The sequence below is a fragment of the Drosophila virilis genome, chromosome 5, assembly GCF_030788295.1.
Source record: "Drosophila virilis strain 15010-1051.87 chromosome 5, Dvir_AGI_RSII-ME, whole genome shotgun sequence".
Lineage (NCBI taxonomy): Eukaryota > Metazoa > Arthropoda > Insecta > Diptera > Drosophilidae > Drosophila > Drosophila virilis.
Genome location: NC_091547.1, coordinates 15,498,083 through 15,516,619, shown reverse-complemented (window position 1 = coordinate 15,516,619; position 18,537 = coordinate 15,498,083). Strand labels below are relative to the sequence as shown.

The following is an 18,537-nucleotide window of genomic DNA, read 5'->3' as shown; positions in this document are numbered from 1 at the left end:
GCGTTATTATAGATCTGTTTCGACTATTAACTTAAACTTTAGTTGAACTCATAAGCCAAACTACAACCAAAGATATTAGCACAATTAATTAACCAAATTGTTAAAGGACAACCGAAAGGAGGTTTTTAATTAAACAATAATTAGTAACAAACTAAAAGATAAACAACATGCAATTTGTGCAAAACGAAGCGCTGTTTGTGATTGTCTTTAAAACGATTTTCGATTCTTTTGTAAATTTATTCTGCAAACAGACTTCGTTTTGTGACTTAAGCGCTAAGTAAATTATAGACTACAATAAAAATGAAAGTAATTAAAGTCAAGGATGAAGGGATTTAGGTTGGACTGATGTGGTGTGGGATGGTTATGGCGGGAACGTAGCAGGGACTTGTGTTTCACTGGAGCGTACAAATGTATCTTTAACTGTTATTTCAAGCGAACAGATTCAGACTGCACAGTGGGCTGATATTGTTATTAATATTAAGTAGACAATTAGAAGCGATAAATATGCGAGTTGTTATTGTTGTTGGCAGTTTATTCGGTGTTGGAGCATGAGCCTGTTCAAATCGTAATGTACAAAACCGAATTGAAAATAAAAACATATTCAATATATATGTGTCTATATATCGTACAGAAAGCTCAAAGCAAGTAGCAAGCTGTGAGTCCTTTCACACATCTGGTAGTACAGTGCGTATACGTATTTGTGCGTAGTATGCATGTGTGTGGGTGTGTGTGTGTGCTGCTGGTTATAGTGTATTTGAATCTGAGCTGTTTTGCCATATAGGAGCTTATTCGGATGCGTTAAGATTAGGTCGGAACTAACATTGCGTCTGTATGGCATTCCCAGAGAGGAAAGTTGTTGGGTGTTTATTATAAGTACTTATATACAGTGTCTAGTTGGATGGTAAAACTTTGTTGGTAGACCTCAATCGAACTCGTTTAAATAGTCTTTGGCCCAAAGAGCAAAATATGCAAAAAGTCGAAACTCGAGAAAATCTGGATTAGCTGAAGGGAAATGGAAAATCGCTGATTTTTTCGCCAAACTTTTTTGATTCCACTTTACCATTGACAGTCAGCATGGCCTGCCGCTGGGCCACGCCCACATGATTGCTGGCCGAGCAGCTGTAGTTGCCTGCATGGTGGGCCTGCGCCTTGTTGATCAACAACAGGCTCGAGTGCTCACCCACGGTCGCCTGGGTGGCGTCCGCGTCGTCATCGTCATCGTGCAATGGCCTCCCGTTGAGCCGCCACTCAAATCGAATGGGCGTGGCACCTCTGCTGGCAATGCACGTGAGTTGCACATAGTCGTTGACATCACAAACGGACGTGGAAAGCGACAGGGCGGCCAGCAGAGGCGGCTCTAAAGCAGCGTCAAGAGTGCCGAACAAAAAGGCAGTGCAAGGCAATAAAAGTGTTACTAAAGTTGACAGCCCATCAATTACCAAACGTGATCGAGTCTATAATGAATGTCGACAGTGCGTTCCCAAAGATTCTAGGAGCTGACTGTATATTGTCAAGTTCGCTGTCTAAGTCTTTTGATTTATGAAACAAGCTCTCCATATTGAAATAGTCAGAGATGAGTTGTTGGACTAATTGTCGGTAAACTGAGCACAAAGTTTTGGGATCGAACTCCCTCGAAGCCAGAAAACCAAAAACAAGCTTGGAGACTGTCTTTTGTTGTTGGGCACAAATTTTAAACAAAGAAAAACTATTTACAAATGATAGACCTCTAAATTAAATTATTATGAAATTAGGAATGTACCCTTCACTTTAAGCAGAGACCAGCGACTGGCGAGACCCGCCGTATTGCTGGCCACGCACGTGTAGTTGCCCGAGTCGCTGATGGCTGTCTGACGCAGGGACAGGATGAGCGTATACTCATCGATCTTGTGGTATATGGAGCGCAGCAGGGGCTGTCCGTCTTTCAGCCAGAAAATGTCGATGGGCAGATCTCCCGAGGTGACCATGCACATGACACGCACCGCTTGGCCGCCATTGACGCCGTTGGCATTAAAATGGAACTGTTCAATTTGGGGCAGTTCTGAGCGGTTGGGGGGACACACAAAAGCCGTGCATGAGTAGGTGTTAATATATAATACAAGTTGTGCTTATGCAAACCGACACCAGGGCAAACACAGAGAAACACATATGACAGAGAGAGAGAGAGAAAGAGAGAGTGGGCATATTATACAGTTGCTGCTTTATCTAGGAGCTACAACTACCAGGCCAAGTCGTAATGCTGTACAGGAAACAAACCCTTAACACTGAGTTTCGTCTCGGCGATCGTGTGGCCGGCCCCATTGGCACCCATGCATGTGTAATTGCCCGCGTGGCCGCCCTGCACGCTCTCAATATTCAGAGAGCTGCTACGCCGGCCGTGCATCAGAATGCTGACGCCCGGCAGCTGCCCAGCCGGTTGCCCATTGTAGTACCAGGTTATGTTGAAGGGGGCATCTCCGTGCACCACGGCGCAAGTCACTTGATAATAGTCGCCCACATAAAGCGGCGAATTGTTTGGAAGTGGCGCCAGTTTTGGTGGCACTTTGAAGCAAAATTAAAAGAAATAATAATAAAATGAACTTTAAGATGGAGCAATCTAAAGAAATATCCTGTTCCCGAACTCAGGTTAAGCTAAAGAAATTGCGTGACTTTTGAATCGGTCCAATTTTCATCCAAATCTAAACCTATCATAGATATGCCTAAAATATGCCAGCCTAGTGAACTCTTACATGGAACTGAAGAAGGTGCAATAATTTTTGTTATATTGTACATGCAATCCTTTTGGTGCGACTAGACACAGAGTGAGACAGAGATACAGAGCGAAAAAGAGACAGAGACATGCAGCCGAAATATGATAGACGCATTGGGTTAGTAGCAACAAACTACTGCGGAGGAATTAATGGCTCATAATTTCTTGTACTCTACGCATCCTAACCATAGACATTGAGCAGCGTCGTGAAGCGCTGATGGCCAGCCAAATTCTTGGCGTGGCACGTGAAATTGCCAGCGTGTGACGCCTCAACGGCCTCAATGGTCAGCACGCTGCTGCGGCTGCCAACGCTGGATGTGCTGATGCCCAGCTGCTCGCCAATCGATTGGCCATTCAGCGTCCATTCGATTTGCATGGGCAAATCGCCCACGGGCACTGAACAGTGCAGCGTTAGGTACTGGCCCACCTGGGCGGGGCCCTCCTCGAAGGCGAAGGGAATGATGCGCGGCAGAACTGAACGTATTTGGATGGGAAAGAACCGAAATAATAGAGTGCGCAAATGAAAAAGAGAGCGTATGCAAAAATATTCTACGTAATTAAATAAGGTATTTAGCATAGAGTCTTCGCTGCACCTATGACCTTCAGCTGGGTGCTGTAGGAGGCTTTGCCAGCGGCATTTTCGCCATGGCAACTGTAGTTTCCGGCATGCTTTGCTGCCACGCTCTCGATGGTCAGAACGCTGCTGCGTCTGCCCAATTTGGCAATGAGTATGTCCTGATCATCGTCATTGAAGAGCGGCTGCTTGTTAAACGTCCAGCGTATGTTCAGGGGCAAATCGCCCTCGGTGAGGGTGCATTGGTAGGTTATATACTGGCCCAGATGCGTGGGCTGAGCGCTCGTGGCAAAGGGCGTTATTTGGGGTAGTACTTTTTGGGTATGAGCACAACAGAAAATACAAAAAAAAAAACACAAAAGATAACGTAAATATGTAGGCTCTACTATATGAAAACTAAAACTACAGCAAATCTATGGCCAACCATTCACTATTAGCGCCGCCGTATACTCCACGGTCTGGGCACTGTTGCGGGCCCGGCACGTATAGTTGCCGGCATTGTTGCCGTTCACGGAGTCGATGGTCAGAACGTTGACCTTTTTGCCTATTTTAGAACTGGTCACGCCATGGTACTCGTTGATGGCATAGTCATTGAATAGCCAGTATATATCCACGGGCAGATCGCCTTTGGATATGGTGCATTGCACGGTCACCGAGTCGCCAAAATTCGCTGGCTCGTCCCCAAACTCAAAGGGTGTTATATGAGGTGGCACTTGATCAAAGTTGAGATGGGAAAGAAGGTGTAGGAGTTAAGGTGGTGGCTGGTAAGTTTCGTAAAGTTCGTTGTGCCCTCAAGTTCGTTGCCTAAGTCATTTGATATACTCGTCATACTTGATTCAAGCCAAAACAAGAAGCCAACACGTCAATCAACTAAAGCCAAAGCAATCATGCATTTTCTGTGTTTAAATGTGTGACTTACAATTTCGTTGGTGTAAATTATAAAAGAAGTACACGAAAATCAAACCAATGAAAAAAAAAACCGAAATTTACATTCAGGTGCTGTACAAATCTCGCTGTACCATTGACAAAGAGCTGGGCTGTGTAGACTGACGAGGCCCACAGATTTCTAGCCTTGCACGTGTAGTTGCCGACGTGACGTGCATTGACCGCATCGATCATGAGGACACTCAGGCGTTTGCCCATTTTGGAAGTCGAAATTCCCGAATAATGATTGATGGGATAATCATTGAAGAGCCACTCGATGTCTAGCGGCAAATCGCCCGAGCTAACCAGACAGTTCACGGAAACTGAATCCTCGAAATTTACGGGCGCTTCGCCAAAATCAAAATGCGCTATTTTGGGTGCAACTAGTGAAGAATTCAAGGGGACATGTTACTACTGTATAGGCGGCTCTCTAGTTGGGTATTTTTTGAGGTATATGAAATTAAAATAGAAAGAACCAAATAACATCTAGTTAAGTCGTAACTACTCTCATGATCCAAATACCGTTCACAATAAGCTCGGTGGTATAATTAACGGCGGCCGCGTGATTCCTTGCCCGACAGCTATATCTGCCGGCATGTCGCGCCTGAACACTGTCAATGCTGAGCACACTGTTCCGCTTGCCGCCCTTTATGACATTTATGCCGGAGTAGGAACTGATGCCATAGTCATTGAACAGCCACTCTATGTCGATAGGCGAATCTCCAGTTGATATTTGACACATAATCGACACCGAATCCTCGACATTCGCTGGCTCGTCGCCAAAGTCAAAGGGCGTAATTTTGGGTGGAACTTATGGGATAAGGTCAGGTTGCGTGGATAACATTAGAAACAAAATCAAAAATACAGCAAGTCACGGACAAAAGATTCAATTATATAACAACCATTCACAATTAGGGCAGCCGAATATTCGCTGCTGGCCGCCCTATTCTTTGCCTTGCAACTGTAGTTGCCCGCATGACCCGCATGTACAGAGTCTATGGTCAAGACGCTGGTTCTCTTGCCCCCGCGTAGGACCGCAATACCCGAGGCAAAGCTTATGGGCTGGCCGTTAAATAGCCACTCGATATCGATGGGCAGGTCACCAGAGGAAACCAAGCAATTAACAGAAACCGAGTCCTCAAAGTTAGCTGGCTCATCGCCGAAATCAAAGGGCGCTAATTTGGGAGGAACTAGAGGAATTTCATGAATGTAAATATATTAAAAATAAGTCTGGGGTTTTGAGGAGAACTTAGGATAAAACTAAAATTGAAATTGTACGTTTTATTTCCTAAATTAAGGCTAACACCTTTGATATACCATTCACTATCAACTCTGTTGTATGATTGACGGCAGCCGCATGATTCCTGGCCAGGCAGCTGTACTTGCCAGCATGACGAGCACTTACATTGTCTATGGTCAACATGCTCGTCCGTTTGCCGCCCTTCATGACCGTAACGCCAGAATACGAGCTGATGCCGTAGTCATTGAATAACCATTCAATATCGATCGGTAGGTCCCCGCTAGAGATTAGACAAGTGACCGATACGGAATCTTCGACGTTTGTGGGTTCCTCCCCAAAGTTAAAGGGCGTGATTTTGGGAGGGACTTCAGGGTAATATCAATATCAACAAAACAAAATGTTAATCAGGCTTAAATAAGAAATCAAATCTATATGCAATATATTTTCATTATCAACTATGCGAATACCATTCACAGTGAGCTCAGCTGTATAATTAACGGCAGCCGCATGATTCTTGGCCCGGCAACTGTACGTCCCAGCGTGGCGGGCCTGTACATTGTCGATACCCAGGACACTGCTGCGCTTGCCGCCCTTGACAACAGTTATGCCCGAATAGGAGCTGATGCTGTAGTCGTTGAATAACCACTCAATTTCAATGGGCAGGTCGCCACTGGAGATGAGACACGTTACGGACACGGAGTCCTCCACATTAGTGGGCTCCTCTCCGAAATCAAAGGGCGTTATCTTGGGCGGTACTTTAAGCAAAGAGTCGGGTGTGTCGTAAGAATGTGTCGGGGGCAAGGAGTTTTAACCAAATCAAACCAAACTGAATACAAATATCAAAATGAATTTCCACTTAATATTCCAATATACCATTCACAATCAACTCTGTAGTATAATTAACTGCGGCCGCGTGATTTTTAGCCCTGCAGCTATATTTTCCGGCATGTCGAGCCTGGACATTATCAATGCTCAACATACTGTTACGCTTGCCGCCCTTCACTACGTTTATGCCCGAGTACGAGCTGATGCCATAGTCATTGAAAAACCATTCGATATCGATCGGTAAGTCGCCGCTGGAGATCAGGCACGTTACCGACACAGAATCCTCAACATTTGTAGGCTCCTCTCCGAAAGTAAAGGGCGAGATTTTGGGCGGTGCTTTGGTTACCAAAATAATTCAAATGTGCGTTATAACAAAAAGATATTTTCAACGGAATAGTAGTAAAAAACATAAATTAAAAATAGGTCTCCGTAGTTTAGTACCATTCACTATCAGTTCGGTTGTATAATTGACGGCTGCAGCCTGGTTCCTGGCACGACAAGTGTAATTTCCCACATGGCTGGCATGCACATTGTCGATGCTCAGGACGCTGTTCCGCTTGCCGCCTTTCATGACCATTATGCCCGAGTACGAACTGATGCCGTAGTGATTGAACAACCATTCGATGTCGATGGGTAAGTCCCCGCTCGAGATCAAACATGTCACCGAGACAGAGTCCTCAACATTTGCGGGCTCTTCGCCGAAGCTAAAGGGTGTTATTTTGGGTGGTACTTGGGAGCAGCAGAAAGGATAAAGGGATATCCAACAATAGTAAAAATTAAGTCGTAAATCAAACGGATGTCTTATAAAAGATTTAGATATAATAGATGTCATGCTCTTGCCAACCATTGACAATGAGGGCTGCTGAGAATTCGCTGCTGGCGGCCTTATTCTTCGCCTTGCAGCTGTAGTTGCCCGCATGTCCTGCATGCACCGAGTCGATAGTCAGGAGGCTTGTACGCTTGCCACCTTTGAGCACCGAAATACCGGCAGCGTAGTTGACCGGTAAGCCCTCGAACAACCATTCAATTTCAATGGGCAAGTCACCTGAGGTCACCAAGCAATTGACAGAGACCGAATCCTCAAAGTTAGCCGGTGCTCCGCCGAAATCAAATGGCGCTATTTTGGGCGGAGCTGTGGGTAGAATCGTGTGTGTTACGGAACGAAAATCATAGCAAAAGTCAAAGAAAAATCATAGATCATGCAATTGATGCCCACACATATATTACTGCGTATACCATTCACAATCAACTCGGCCGTGTATTCCGCCGAGTCCGCATCGTTGCGCGCTTTGCAAGTGTAGTTGCCTGCATGACCCGCATGCACCGAATCTATGGTGAGGATGCTCGCCTTCTTGCCTCCCTTGACTATGGACACGCCTGTGTAGGCTTGAATGTGCGCACCGTTAAAAAGCCAAGTGATATCCATGGGCAGGTCGCCCAAGTAGATGAGACAATTAACCGACACCGACTCCTCAAAGTTTATGGCATGATCGCCAAAGTCAAAAGGTGCAATCTTGGGGGGTACTTGATTTGGAAGGGTTGGTTCGGGTAATGGGCAACAAAATAAGAAGTAGAAAAAAAAAAAACAGAAAATAATTCAGTTGACAGTAGAAAGGCTTTCTGTACCATTCACCACCAGCTCGGCGGTGTAGTTCACTGAAGTGGCCCTATTGACGGCCACGCAGGTGTAGTTGCCCGCGTGATGATCGCGCACAAAGTCAATGGAGAGTGCGCTGATTTTCTTGCCTAATTTTACCATCGACACGTCGTAGACATTCTCACTGATTTCGCGTCCATTGAAGAGCCAAGCGAAACTAACAGGAAAGTCGCCCGAAGTGACCAGACACTGCACGCTCGCCGACTCGCCAAAGTTTGAGGGATCCTCCCCAAAGTTGAATGGGGCAATTTTGGGCGCAACTTAAGATGAAGATTGAGTAACAAAGGTGGGGTCAGGATTAAATAAAATAAAACCAAAATAATTATTCTACAAGTTCAAGTAACGCAGTGTATTAACCGTTCACTTTTAGTTCGGCCGTGTGGTTAACACGACCCGCTCGATTCTCGGCTATGCAGGAATAGTTGCCCGCATGCTTGGCCGAGACCGCCTCGATGGTCAGCTCGTTGATGCGTTTGCCTCGCTTGGTTGTCAGTATTTCTAGGTAATCCTCAAAGGGCTTGCCATTTAGCGTCCAGGTAATGTTTACGGGCAAATCACCGCCCGATATAGTGCACTGTACATTCACAAATTCGCCATAGCTCATAGATTCATCCCCAAATGAGAACGGGCTTATGCGGGCTACAGCTATATAGGAGTTTCTCATATAACGTATCATTTGCGATTAGATCAAAAGAGAGCTTGATTCTCTGATAAATACGACACATATAACAACAACACACAACACTGCAGAATATAGTATGTAAGTAAGGGGACATGAAAGGATAGCAATTAGAACAACTACAGTTTGATTCCTCGGTGCACCGAAGCGAAGGGTATACCCTTGCAGCTGCGAAACTGCGACACTGCAAGGGTATAGAAAGAGTCTCCAAATAGGCGTTTTTATACTCGTAGCTCTATGAATTTTATGGCCACGCACCGTTGACAATGAGCTCAGCTGAATGCTCAGCACGACCCGCTGAATTGCTGGCAATGCACGTATAATTGCCCGCGTGCTTCGCCTCAATGGCATCGATCATTAGGTTGTGTATGCGCTGGCCACGTTTTTCTGTGAATATCTCCAGTTCCGGCAGTAGCGGATGGCGATTCAATGTCCAGATGACCGAAACGGGCAAATCGCCGCCCGAGATGGTGCAATGCACCGATACAGGCTCACCGAAATTCATGGGCTCCGTGCCAAAGGAGAAGGGTGTTATCTTGGGAGGCACTGGACATGTGTGGGAATTCAACAAAATTAAACCAAAAACATAAATGCAAATCAGGCAAATCAATTAAGTTAAGTAGATGCTCATTCTGTCGGCTGACAAACCATTCACAATCAGACGCGCCGAGTGGGCTGTCAAGCCTGCCTTGTTCTGGGCATGACAGGAGTAGAGGCCGGCATGGTGAGCGGCCACCGACTCGATGGACAGCACATTGATCCGTTTGCCAATGCGAGAGAAGGAAATGTCATGGTAGCTATCAATGGTGGCATTGTTTAGAAGCCAGGTAACATTAATGGGCAGATCCCCGCCAAGAATGGTGCATTGCACCGAGGCGGGCTCCCCGTAGTTCAGTGGCTCCTCGCCAAAGTCGAAGGGTGCGATCTTGGGCGACACTTAAGAGCAGTTGGAGTCATTGTTAGCAAAGTTGTAGATAGGCAGGTTAAGAAGTATGTATGTAGATAGATGTAAGTATTTCCATTACGCTGGATTAGCTGGATTAGTATCAATTCAAACAGGGTCTGTTAGGCAACGAAGTTAGCTCGTTAAACGTAACCACAACCAACTCCCGAAGGTGACACTAGACTACCCCATTAATCGAATCGAAACGAAGCGAAGAATACCATTGACAGTCAGGTTCACGCCGTATCTGGTCGTGCCCGCCGCATTGCTGGCGATGCATGTATAGGTGCCCGTATGGGCTGGACTAGCGCTCTGTATGGACAACATGCTGGTCTTGCTGCTGATGCGATTGGTGCGCATTTGCGGCTGGAGCATATCGCTGTCGCTGGCATCGCTGTCGCTGGCACTGCGCTCAAAGCTCCAGTGCACCTTTATGGGACGATCTCCTTTTTGAATTTGGCAAAACAAGTCAATGGAGTCGCCGGTATTGATCACATCCTCGTATGGAAATGGCACTATCTGCGGCAGCACTGGGTTCAATGTATGAGAGAGTGTAAAGTGTTAGGCGGGAGTTACGAACCAAAACGATTGTACAAATAAAATATCCTAAAATGCTGCATAAATGTTAGATGCACCATTAACAAACAACTCCGCGGCGTAGCTGTTGTTCCCTGCTGAGTTGCTCGCCACGCAGCTGTAGTTGCCCGAGTGCAGCGCCTTGACGGTCTCGACGGTCAGAAGGCTAATGCGTTCGCCTATTTTGCTGGCCATCACGCCCAGATGTGGGAACAGAGGCAAACCGTTGTGGGTCCAGCGTATTCTCAACGGCAGATCGCCCTTGGCCACATGGCAGGTCAACTGCACGCTGTCGCCCTCATTGGCGTCGGCGTCAAAACTAAATGGATGTATGCTGGGCAGCACTGCCAGAGGAGTTGGGTCAGGATTGGGAGTGGACATGGCAAAACAAACGGAATTACAAAAAAAAACCAAGAAAAGAAATTTTAATAATTTTTGTCTAATAGAATGTGCACAGGGTCACCGTTGACTTTCAGCTCGGCACTGTAGCTGCTTTCGCCAGCTTGATTACGAGCTCGACAGGTGTAGATGCCCCGATGCTCGGCAGCTATATAATCAATATTAAGTGTGCTCGATTTGCTGGACATGCGACCAATAACCACGTCCCAGTCACCACTTGTAAGCGCCTGATTGTTCAGCGACCAGCTGATCTCAATGGGCAGATCCCCCTTGATGACGGTGCATTGTATGCCCATGGTCTCGCCAGAGTTGGATGCCTCATCGCCAAAGTCGAAGGGTCTAATTTGCGGGGGTACTGTGGGATGTGGGGATCAAAGTGTCAAGGTATAAACCAAAAACTTAAACTACGAATCAGAACGTTAAATATAGTTCGAACCATTAACAACTAGTTCGGCTGTTTGCTCAGCGCTGCCCGCCGCATTGCTGGCAATGCATTTAAAGAGCCCGCGATGATGACCATTGATGGAGTCGATGCTCAATGAACTCAGTTTCGGTGACATTTTTATAATTCGTATGCCCACATTCTCGTTCGTTATGGGCTGTCCATTCAGGGTCCAGTGCAGCTGCAGCGGTGTATCCCCCTTGAACACCATGCACTGGACGGCGGTGCTGTCTCCGTAGTTGGAGGGCTCATCACCAAACACAAAGGGCATTATTTGAGGCGGAACTGGGCGAAATATAGAAAAGCTCGAAACTAGACAAAACAGCTCGATAACTACAAAAAACACAACAACAATGCATGGCTATTCAACAGTCTTAAATGCTTTTTAGAAAGCTTCAAGTAAATTCATGGCTCCAACCAGAAATTTCGAACTCAGCAGTTAAAATTAAGTGCTAGCTACTTAAGCATAGTTTGGTATGTTGACTAATTTAGTATTTTATCTGCGCAAACAAACCATTGACTTGCAATTCAGCAACAGATTCGCTGCTTCCAGCCTCATTGCTGGCCGTGCACCTGTAAACACCGCGATGGAACGCATTCAGCGAATCGATATTCAGCATGCTCGTTCGCTGATTCCAGCGCACTAAGTTAAAGCCGTTCTCGCCATTAATGATGGGCGCTGAGTTTAGGGACCAGCGTATATCCAAGGGTGAATCCCCCTTGGGCACCACACAATTCGCGCTGGCGATGTCGCCCACGTCGGCTGCCGCCTCGCCAAAACTAAAGGGCAGCACTTGCGGCGGCACTTGAAGGGGTTATTTGTGGGGTTAGTTCAGACAAATCAAACAAATCGAACAACATAAAATAATCAAAATGTATATGAGCTAGGTGCGTTATGATCCCAATAAGTCCCACAACTTCCGCACAAACCATTCACATGTAATTCAGCGCTATATTCGGCGCTGCCCGCCTTGTTTGTGGCTATGCATTTGTACAGTCCGCGATGTCGAGCCTCCAGGGCGTCAATGCTCAGCGAGCTGGTGCGTGGGTTCAGGCGCGACAAGGAGAAGCCATGCTCGCCCGTTATAATGGGAGCAGAGTTCAGGGTCCAGCGCATTTCCATGGGCAAATCACCCTTTGGCACCATACAAAATATACCAGCTATTTCGCCCGTGTTGGCGGGCTCGATGCCAAAGTCAAATGGTTGTATTTGTGGGGGCACTTTTTTGATGGGGGTCGGGACAACAAAAGAGTTGAGTATCAAATAAAAACAGCCAATAATAAACTATAACTTAAATCAATTTCTATCAACATGACGAACCATTCACTTCTAATATGGCAACATATTCAGCATAGCCAGCCGAATTGTTGGCTATGCACTTATAACTTCCCCGATGAGCGGCCTCCAAGGAGTCCACGTTCAACGAACTGGTGCGCTTGTTGAGTCGCACAATGGTGAACCCGAGCTCACCATTGACTATCAGAGCCGAATTTAGAGTCCAGTATATATCCAGGGGCAAGTCGCCCTTCGGCACCACACAAGTAACACTGGCCACCTCACCGCGATTTAGTGGCTCATCCCCAAAGGAAAACGAACTTATCTGTGGTGCAACTGAGTTTAAAAAAAAAATATGTTTATAGTTTCTCCACTTCGACTTCGACTAGGTTAGCCCTATTCAGCACACACGGTTTGGCTCAGTACCACCGAATAAACCAGAATGTTGTTAATAAGTAGGAAAGCAATAGAAGCAGGCGGCTGGGAGAAAAGAATACTTTGAAGCTATTGAACGACCCACCATTAACTTGCAAATCAGCGGCATATATAGCCCGACCCGCCTGATTCTGGGCGATGCAGCTGTAAGCCCCACGATGCTTGGCCTCGAGGGTATCCACACTGAGATAACTGGTACGACTGTTGAGCTGCATGACAGTAAAGCCATCCTGTCCCGATTCAATGGTCTCATTATTCAGACTCCAATATATTTCCAAAGGCAAATCGCCCTTTAGCACGACACAATTAATACCCAAAACGTCACCCATGTTGAAGACCTCACTGCCGAAGCTAAAGGGCAGGACATGAGGTGGCACTGTGTGAATAATGTATCAAATTATAAATGAAGAACTTAAAAGGGGTTAACTAATTTATAAAGCTAACAGCCGATATCAGTTATAGGATCACAATATGCTGCCATATACCATTGACTTTCAGTTCGGATGTGGTATAGCTAGATCCTGCCACATTCTCGGCTATGCACTTGAATATGCCCCGATGGTACTGCTCAACGGCGGCTATATTGAGGACACTAGTCTTTGGTGATAGCTTCAGTATGGTAATGCCCTCTTCGCCGTTGATAATGGGTCGCGAGTTGAGTGTCCATTTGATGGTTATGGGTACATCGCCCTTTTGCACCATGCACTGAACGCCAGCATTTTCGCCAGTGTTTACGGGATCGTCGCCGAACGAGAAGGGTGCAATTGATGGTGGCACTGACAAATAAATAATAGCGGATCGGGTTGGGGGACAGAACTGAACATAAAGTAAAGATTAAACTGGAGCTACTGCAAGCAGAACTAAAGCTTAACCATTGACTGCCAGCAATGCAGACTGCCTGGTTTCTCCGGCAATGTTTGTGGCTACACAGGAGTAGTTGCCCGCGTGGCGAGCTCGCACGGATTCAATGCTTAGGACGCTGATGCGCTGGCTGTTGCGGGTGACAACAACGCCATCGTTGGTGAAGACCCGCCCGCCGTTCTTGGTCCAAGCAATGTCTAGTGGCAGATCGCCCTTGTTGACTGTGCAGTAGGCTGAGACCATGTCCAATTCATTGATGCTCTCCTCCCCAAAGTCAAAGGGCATCACTTGGGGCAGAACTGTATGGGTGGTTGGGATTTTTGATCAAGTAAAAGCAAACAAAAGCAACGAAAGTAGAATGTAAGCAACGTGAGACTAAAGGATTAACCATTGACCGCCAGCATGGCCGATTGCCTGGTGGCCCCGGCGTTATTGGTGGCCACGCAGGAATAGTTGCCCGCGTGGCGAGCTCGCACGGATTCGATGCTAAGGACACTCAGTCGCTGGCTGTTTCTGTTGACCAGCAGGCCATCGTTGGTATAGAGGCGTCCTCCGTTCTTGGTCCAGTATATATCCACGGGCAGGTCGCCCTTGTTGACAGTACACGAAACTGATACCATGTCCAGCTCATTGATGCTTTCATCGCCAAAGTCAAAGGGCACTATCTGAGGCAAGACTGATTGGGTTTTGGGAAGAACAAAATCAAAGCAAATGAAACGCTAAAGTTGCTAAACGTGAACAAGCGAACTAATAAAACTCTTAACCATTGACGGCCAGGATGGCCCAATGTCTGCTCTCGCCCGCATTGTTGGTGGCCACGCAGGAGTAGTTGCCCGCGTGGCGAGCTCGTACGGATTCAATGCTTAGTACGCTCATGCGTGTGCTGGTTTTGGTGACCACAATGCCATCGTTGGTATAGACACGACCGCCGTTCTTGGTCCAAGCCACATCGATGGGCAGATCGCCCTTGTTGACTGTGCAGGAGGCGGACACCATGTCCAGCTCATTGACGCTCTCCTCACCGAACTCAAAGGGCACTATCTGAGGCAGTACTTGGATTGGTTGGAGGGTTTAACAAATCATAACGTTAGACTACTCGTAACAATCGGTCTAGAACAATGCACAACTACTAAGCGGATCGAGAGAGAGAGGGAGAGAGAGAGAGTGGAAGAGAGAGAAGCATCACCATTGACACGCAGCTCTGCCGTGTGATAGACAATGCCGGCAGCATTGCGAGCCACGCAGGTATAGTTGGCTCTGTGGCGGGCATGGACCGACTCAATGCTCAGCATGCTGATGCGCTGCGTTGTCTTGGTAATCAATATGCCATCGTTCGACATGAGACGCGCCACGCCGAGCTTCGGTTCCGGTGCTGTAGTCCAATACACTTCGAGCGGTGTATCACCCTTGTTGACCGTGCAGGTGGCCGACACCATATCGTTCATATTGATGGCCTCCTCGGCAAAGTCAAAGGGCACTATTTGTGGCGGCACTAAAGTTTGACGAATAATTTATTCAAGTGAAAAGAGCGACCAGCGTTGCAGGGTTTCGCGATTCTGAAAATTCAACCCGCCCAAGAAGATAGGCTGGCGCGCAACTTCCTTGAGAGAAGTTGGCGCAGTAATCAAAATTCTTAACTTACCCATGACTTGCACCTCCAGTGAACCACGAGCCGAATAACCCTCCTGATTCTTTGCCACACACGTGTACGTTGCCTGATCCGAATTGCGCTCCACGTTCTCAATAATAAGTGTGCCATTAGGGAAGACCTTCTGCTTGCGGTTGATGGGCAGAGGGCGATTATCTGAGCAAATATGTGTGTTAATAACCGATATATATTGAAAACGCCATCTCGTCACTTACCGCGCTCCCAGACAATGGAATCAATGGGGTAACCCGCCACGGGGCATGTGACTATTAGGGTCTCGCCAGCAACAATAGCCTTCTTCTCCATCTGACGAATGTAGGGTAAGCCGTAGACATTTAGTTTGGCGGAGTGCTCAGCCACGCCCACTTTGGATTTGGCAATGCATTTGTAGAGGCCACCATCGTTGGCATGTACGGAGGTAATATTCAAATAGGAGACCACATCGCCATTGACAGTGACATATTGGCCCACTTGATATCTGTCGTTGTTGGCAATCTTCTTGCCATCCAATTCCCAGGAGATCTCGGGTGTGGGATTGCCACCAGCTACGCACTTTAGGAATACACTTGGACCTGGCTCCATGGTCTCTTCTTGGAAAGCCTGGCGGATGACGGGCGGATCGAAGCGGCCGCCAAGTTTTAGCTCGGCGCTAGCCTCGGCGGATTCCTGATCGTTGCGCACAAAGCATTGATACATGCCCTTGTCCTCTTTCTTGACCGATTCGATGCGCAGAACTGGCTCACTGTGTCCAATGGCCTTGCCGTCCTTCATCCAGCTAACGGTCTTAATCGGATTGCCGGTGTACTGGCAGGTGAACACGGCGGGACGTCCAAAGTCAATAGTTTGTGTGGGAGGATCGATCTTAGCCGAAAGTGGCGCAGTCACGGTCAGAACAGTCTCAACGCTTTCGCCACCCACCGAATTGTTCACAACACACAAATATTTGCCCGAATCCTCGACAACGGCGTCCTTGATGATGAGTGTGCCCGAAACCTGTTTGACGCGATCGTTCAGCACCACAGCCTGTTTACGGGTGGTTCCTTCAATGAATTTGTACCATCTGAAACGAGAGGCGCATATTAGTGGATGCGATTCAAGCGCTTCAAGTTGGCAGCGGGAGAGCGGGCACAAAACGAGCAAACGTCACACAGAGCTTTAGGGAAGCGCACAACATCCACAGCTTGGAGCTTGAACTGAGATACTTACATGAATTTTGACCCTGTCAAATGTACCGAAAATACTTACCTTTGCGGTGAGTTGTGCTCGGAACATTTGCTTGTTCTGTGCGCCACTTTAGGGATTGGGGGAAAAGTTCCTGACAGATAGACAAACGCCCTACGAAATAATCATCTACCTATAAATGGGCACTGGATAGCCTTGCCCCGGACAATGGCCTACAAATGTTTCACTCAAGGGAACCTCATTGATTTCTATGCTCTTGACAGCAATGCGCGGCTTAACATGGCCAATGGGCTCTGCAAAGTTGACAAGTCCAAAATGTTACTGCGAAATTTCTATAAACTGCCTGAACTATAAGTCTAAAGCATTCGAATGGAGGGATGAGTACCTAAAAGCGGGCATGGGATATGCTTGTCCCTGGCATAATATGGAAAAGCTAGAACCCGTCCTGCGGGTTAGCTCCTGCAAACGATCACCCGATATAGTGGGCGCTACGCTACCAATGGGCTCTGAAATAGATCACATCTGGCTTAATGGCAGAAATAACCACAAAAACTGCCTGAATATCGTCGAGACTCTACAAATATTACCTAAATGCTGGTGTTGGATAGGATTGACCTAGGCACAAAATGGCCAAATCGTTGGCAGCTGCTATCGTTATTTCCTGTAAACGACCACCGGAAATTTTAGGTGCCACACTGCCCACAGGCTCTGCAAAGCATCATTGACAGTCGATCAGGATTATGGAATACTAATTGAAAACTGCCAGATCTGATATACTATAAAACTAACCGTATGATGGGTACGGGAAACGCTTGAGCCTGACAGAGTAAGGCAAAGCTGGTCGAGATCTCCTTGACAAATGTAAAGCTTTTCGATTCGCCAGAGAAACTGGGCACCCTTGCCCCAATGGGCTCTACAAGAGATTATAAAAAGTTAATGGGCTACAAGATAATAGTCTAAAACTGGCTGAACTGGTTGATGAATACTTAGAGCTATGTTAAGGCTACCTTATCAGGGGAACAGGATACGCCTGAGCCGGACAAAGAAGTGCGAAACTTTGCCCATATTGACGCACAAATGTATAGCTTTTCATATCGGTTGCAAAAGTGGGGCCTTTGGCGCTGACAGGTTCTAAAAATACACGGCCAAAGTAAACGATTATTTCCGGAATACGGATTCAAACAGAAAGCCAGCTGGCAGTGCTAATAATTGTGGGATTAATCGAAAACTGTCTTAACTTTTACCTAATAAACGGCACCGGATATGCCTGGGCCTGGCAGAGCAAGACAATATCGCTTGAGCTAGGACCGAGAAGAGAGGAGATTTTTGAAGCGCTTGCAAATGTTGGAGCCTTCGCGCCGACAGGTTCTGGAAATTGCGAAATTTATGCGGTCAGGATATGGACTAAAATAGGTTGACTATTGAAAACTGCCTGATAGTTTCGAGAAGTGCTAAATACTGAGACTAGTACCTCATGGCAGGCACAGGATACGCTTGAGCCTGACAAAGCAGCGCAAAGCTTTGACCCACGCCTCGGGTATATGAGAACGAATTGGAATCAGTTGAAAAGGTTGGCGCTCTAGCCCCAATGGGTTCTGTAAATGACATTGATAAACATAAATAGACGCTAAATAGAATGCGAAAACTGCCTGAATTACTTTAAAGCAAACATTGACTTGAGTCTACCTCATGGCGGGTACTGGATATGCCTGAGCCTGACACAGCAAGGCGAAACTTTGACCCACGGCGCGAGCATAGGAAAAAGAGTTGTAGTCCGTCGAAAACGTGGGAGCCCTAGAGCCAATGGGTTCTGCAAAGTTATGGCATGATAAATATATTTGTTCCTCAAATACAAAAGAAAACTGCCTGATAGTAAAGATAACTCGTTAAACTTGCCTAATGATGGGCACGGGAAAGGCTTGCGCCTGGCACAACAGGGCAAAACTAGCATTAATGGAACGCTCAAATATGCTGCCCTTGGAGTCGCTCGAAAATGTGGGTGCCTTTGCGCCAACAGGCTCTAAAATAAAAATAAGCAATGCCATGATTAAAGTGCTCCCAATAGAACCATTTGACAAGCGTTGTTCCAAGTCCCCGACTAAGACAACAGTTTTATGATGAGTTTTTTGC

General features: G+C 46.8%; 1 protein-coding gene across 37 annotated transcripts in view; it reads right to left on the bottom strand.

Annotated features, from left to right (window-relative positions):
• Positions 1-18,537, bottom strand: part of Dscam1 (Down syndrome cell adhesion molecule 1) — a 69,989-nt gene that overhangs the window by 13,813 nt on the left and 37,639 nt on the right. For 6 of the 37 annotated variants that reach the window (XM_070210120.1, XM_032436891.2, XM_032436879.2 and 3 more), the window contains exons 7-9: positions 15,441-16,285; positions 15,220-15,381; positions 2,933-3,220 (exon numbers count right to left, since the gene is read on the bottom strand). In XM_070210120.1, coding sequence (XP_070066221.1) covers positions 2,933-3,220; positions 15,220-15,381; positions 15,441-16,285 — 1,295 coding nt within the window. Of the gene's footprint in view, positions 1-2,253; positions 2,539-2,932; positions 3,221-3,339; positions 3,634-6,750; positions 7,873-7,935; positions 8,227-8,323; positions 8,840-9,809; positions 10,119-10,627; positions 10,919-10,999; positions 11,291-11,519; positions 11,811-12,801; positions 13,093-13,201; positions 13,493-14,341; positions 14,630-14,763; positions 15,070-15,219; positions 15,382-15,440; positions 16,286-17,196; positions 17,321-18,093; positions 18,218-18,537 lie in introns of those variants that run through there. The other 31 variants (XM_015173898.3, XM_002049745.4, XM_032436890.2 and 28 more) reach the window with 14 other exon arrangements.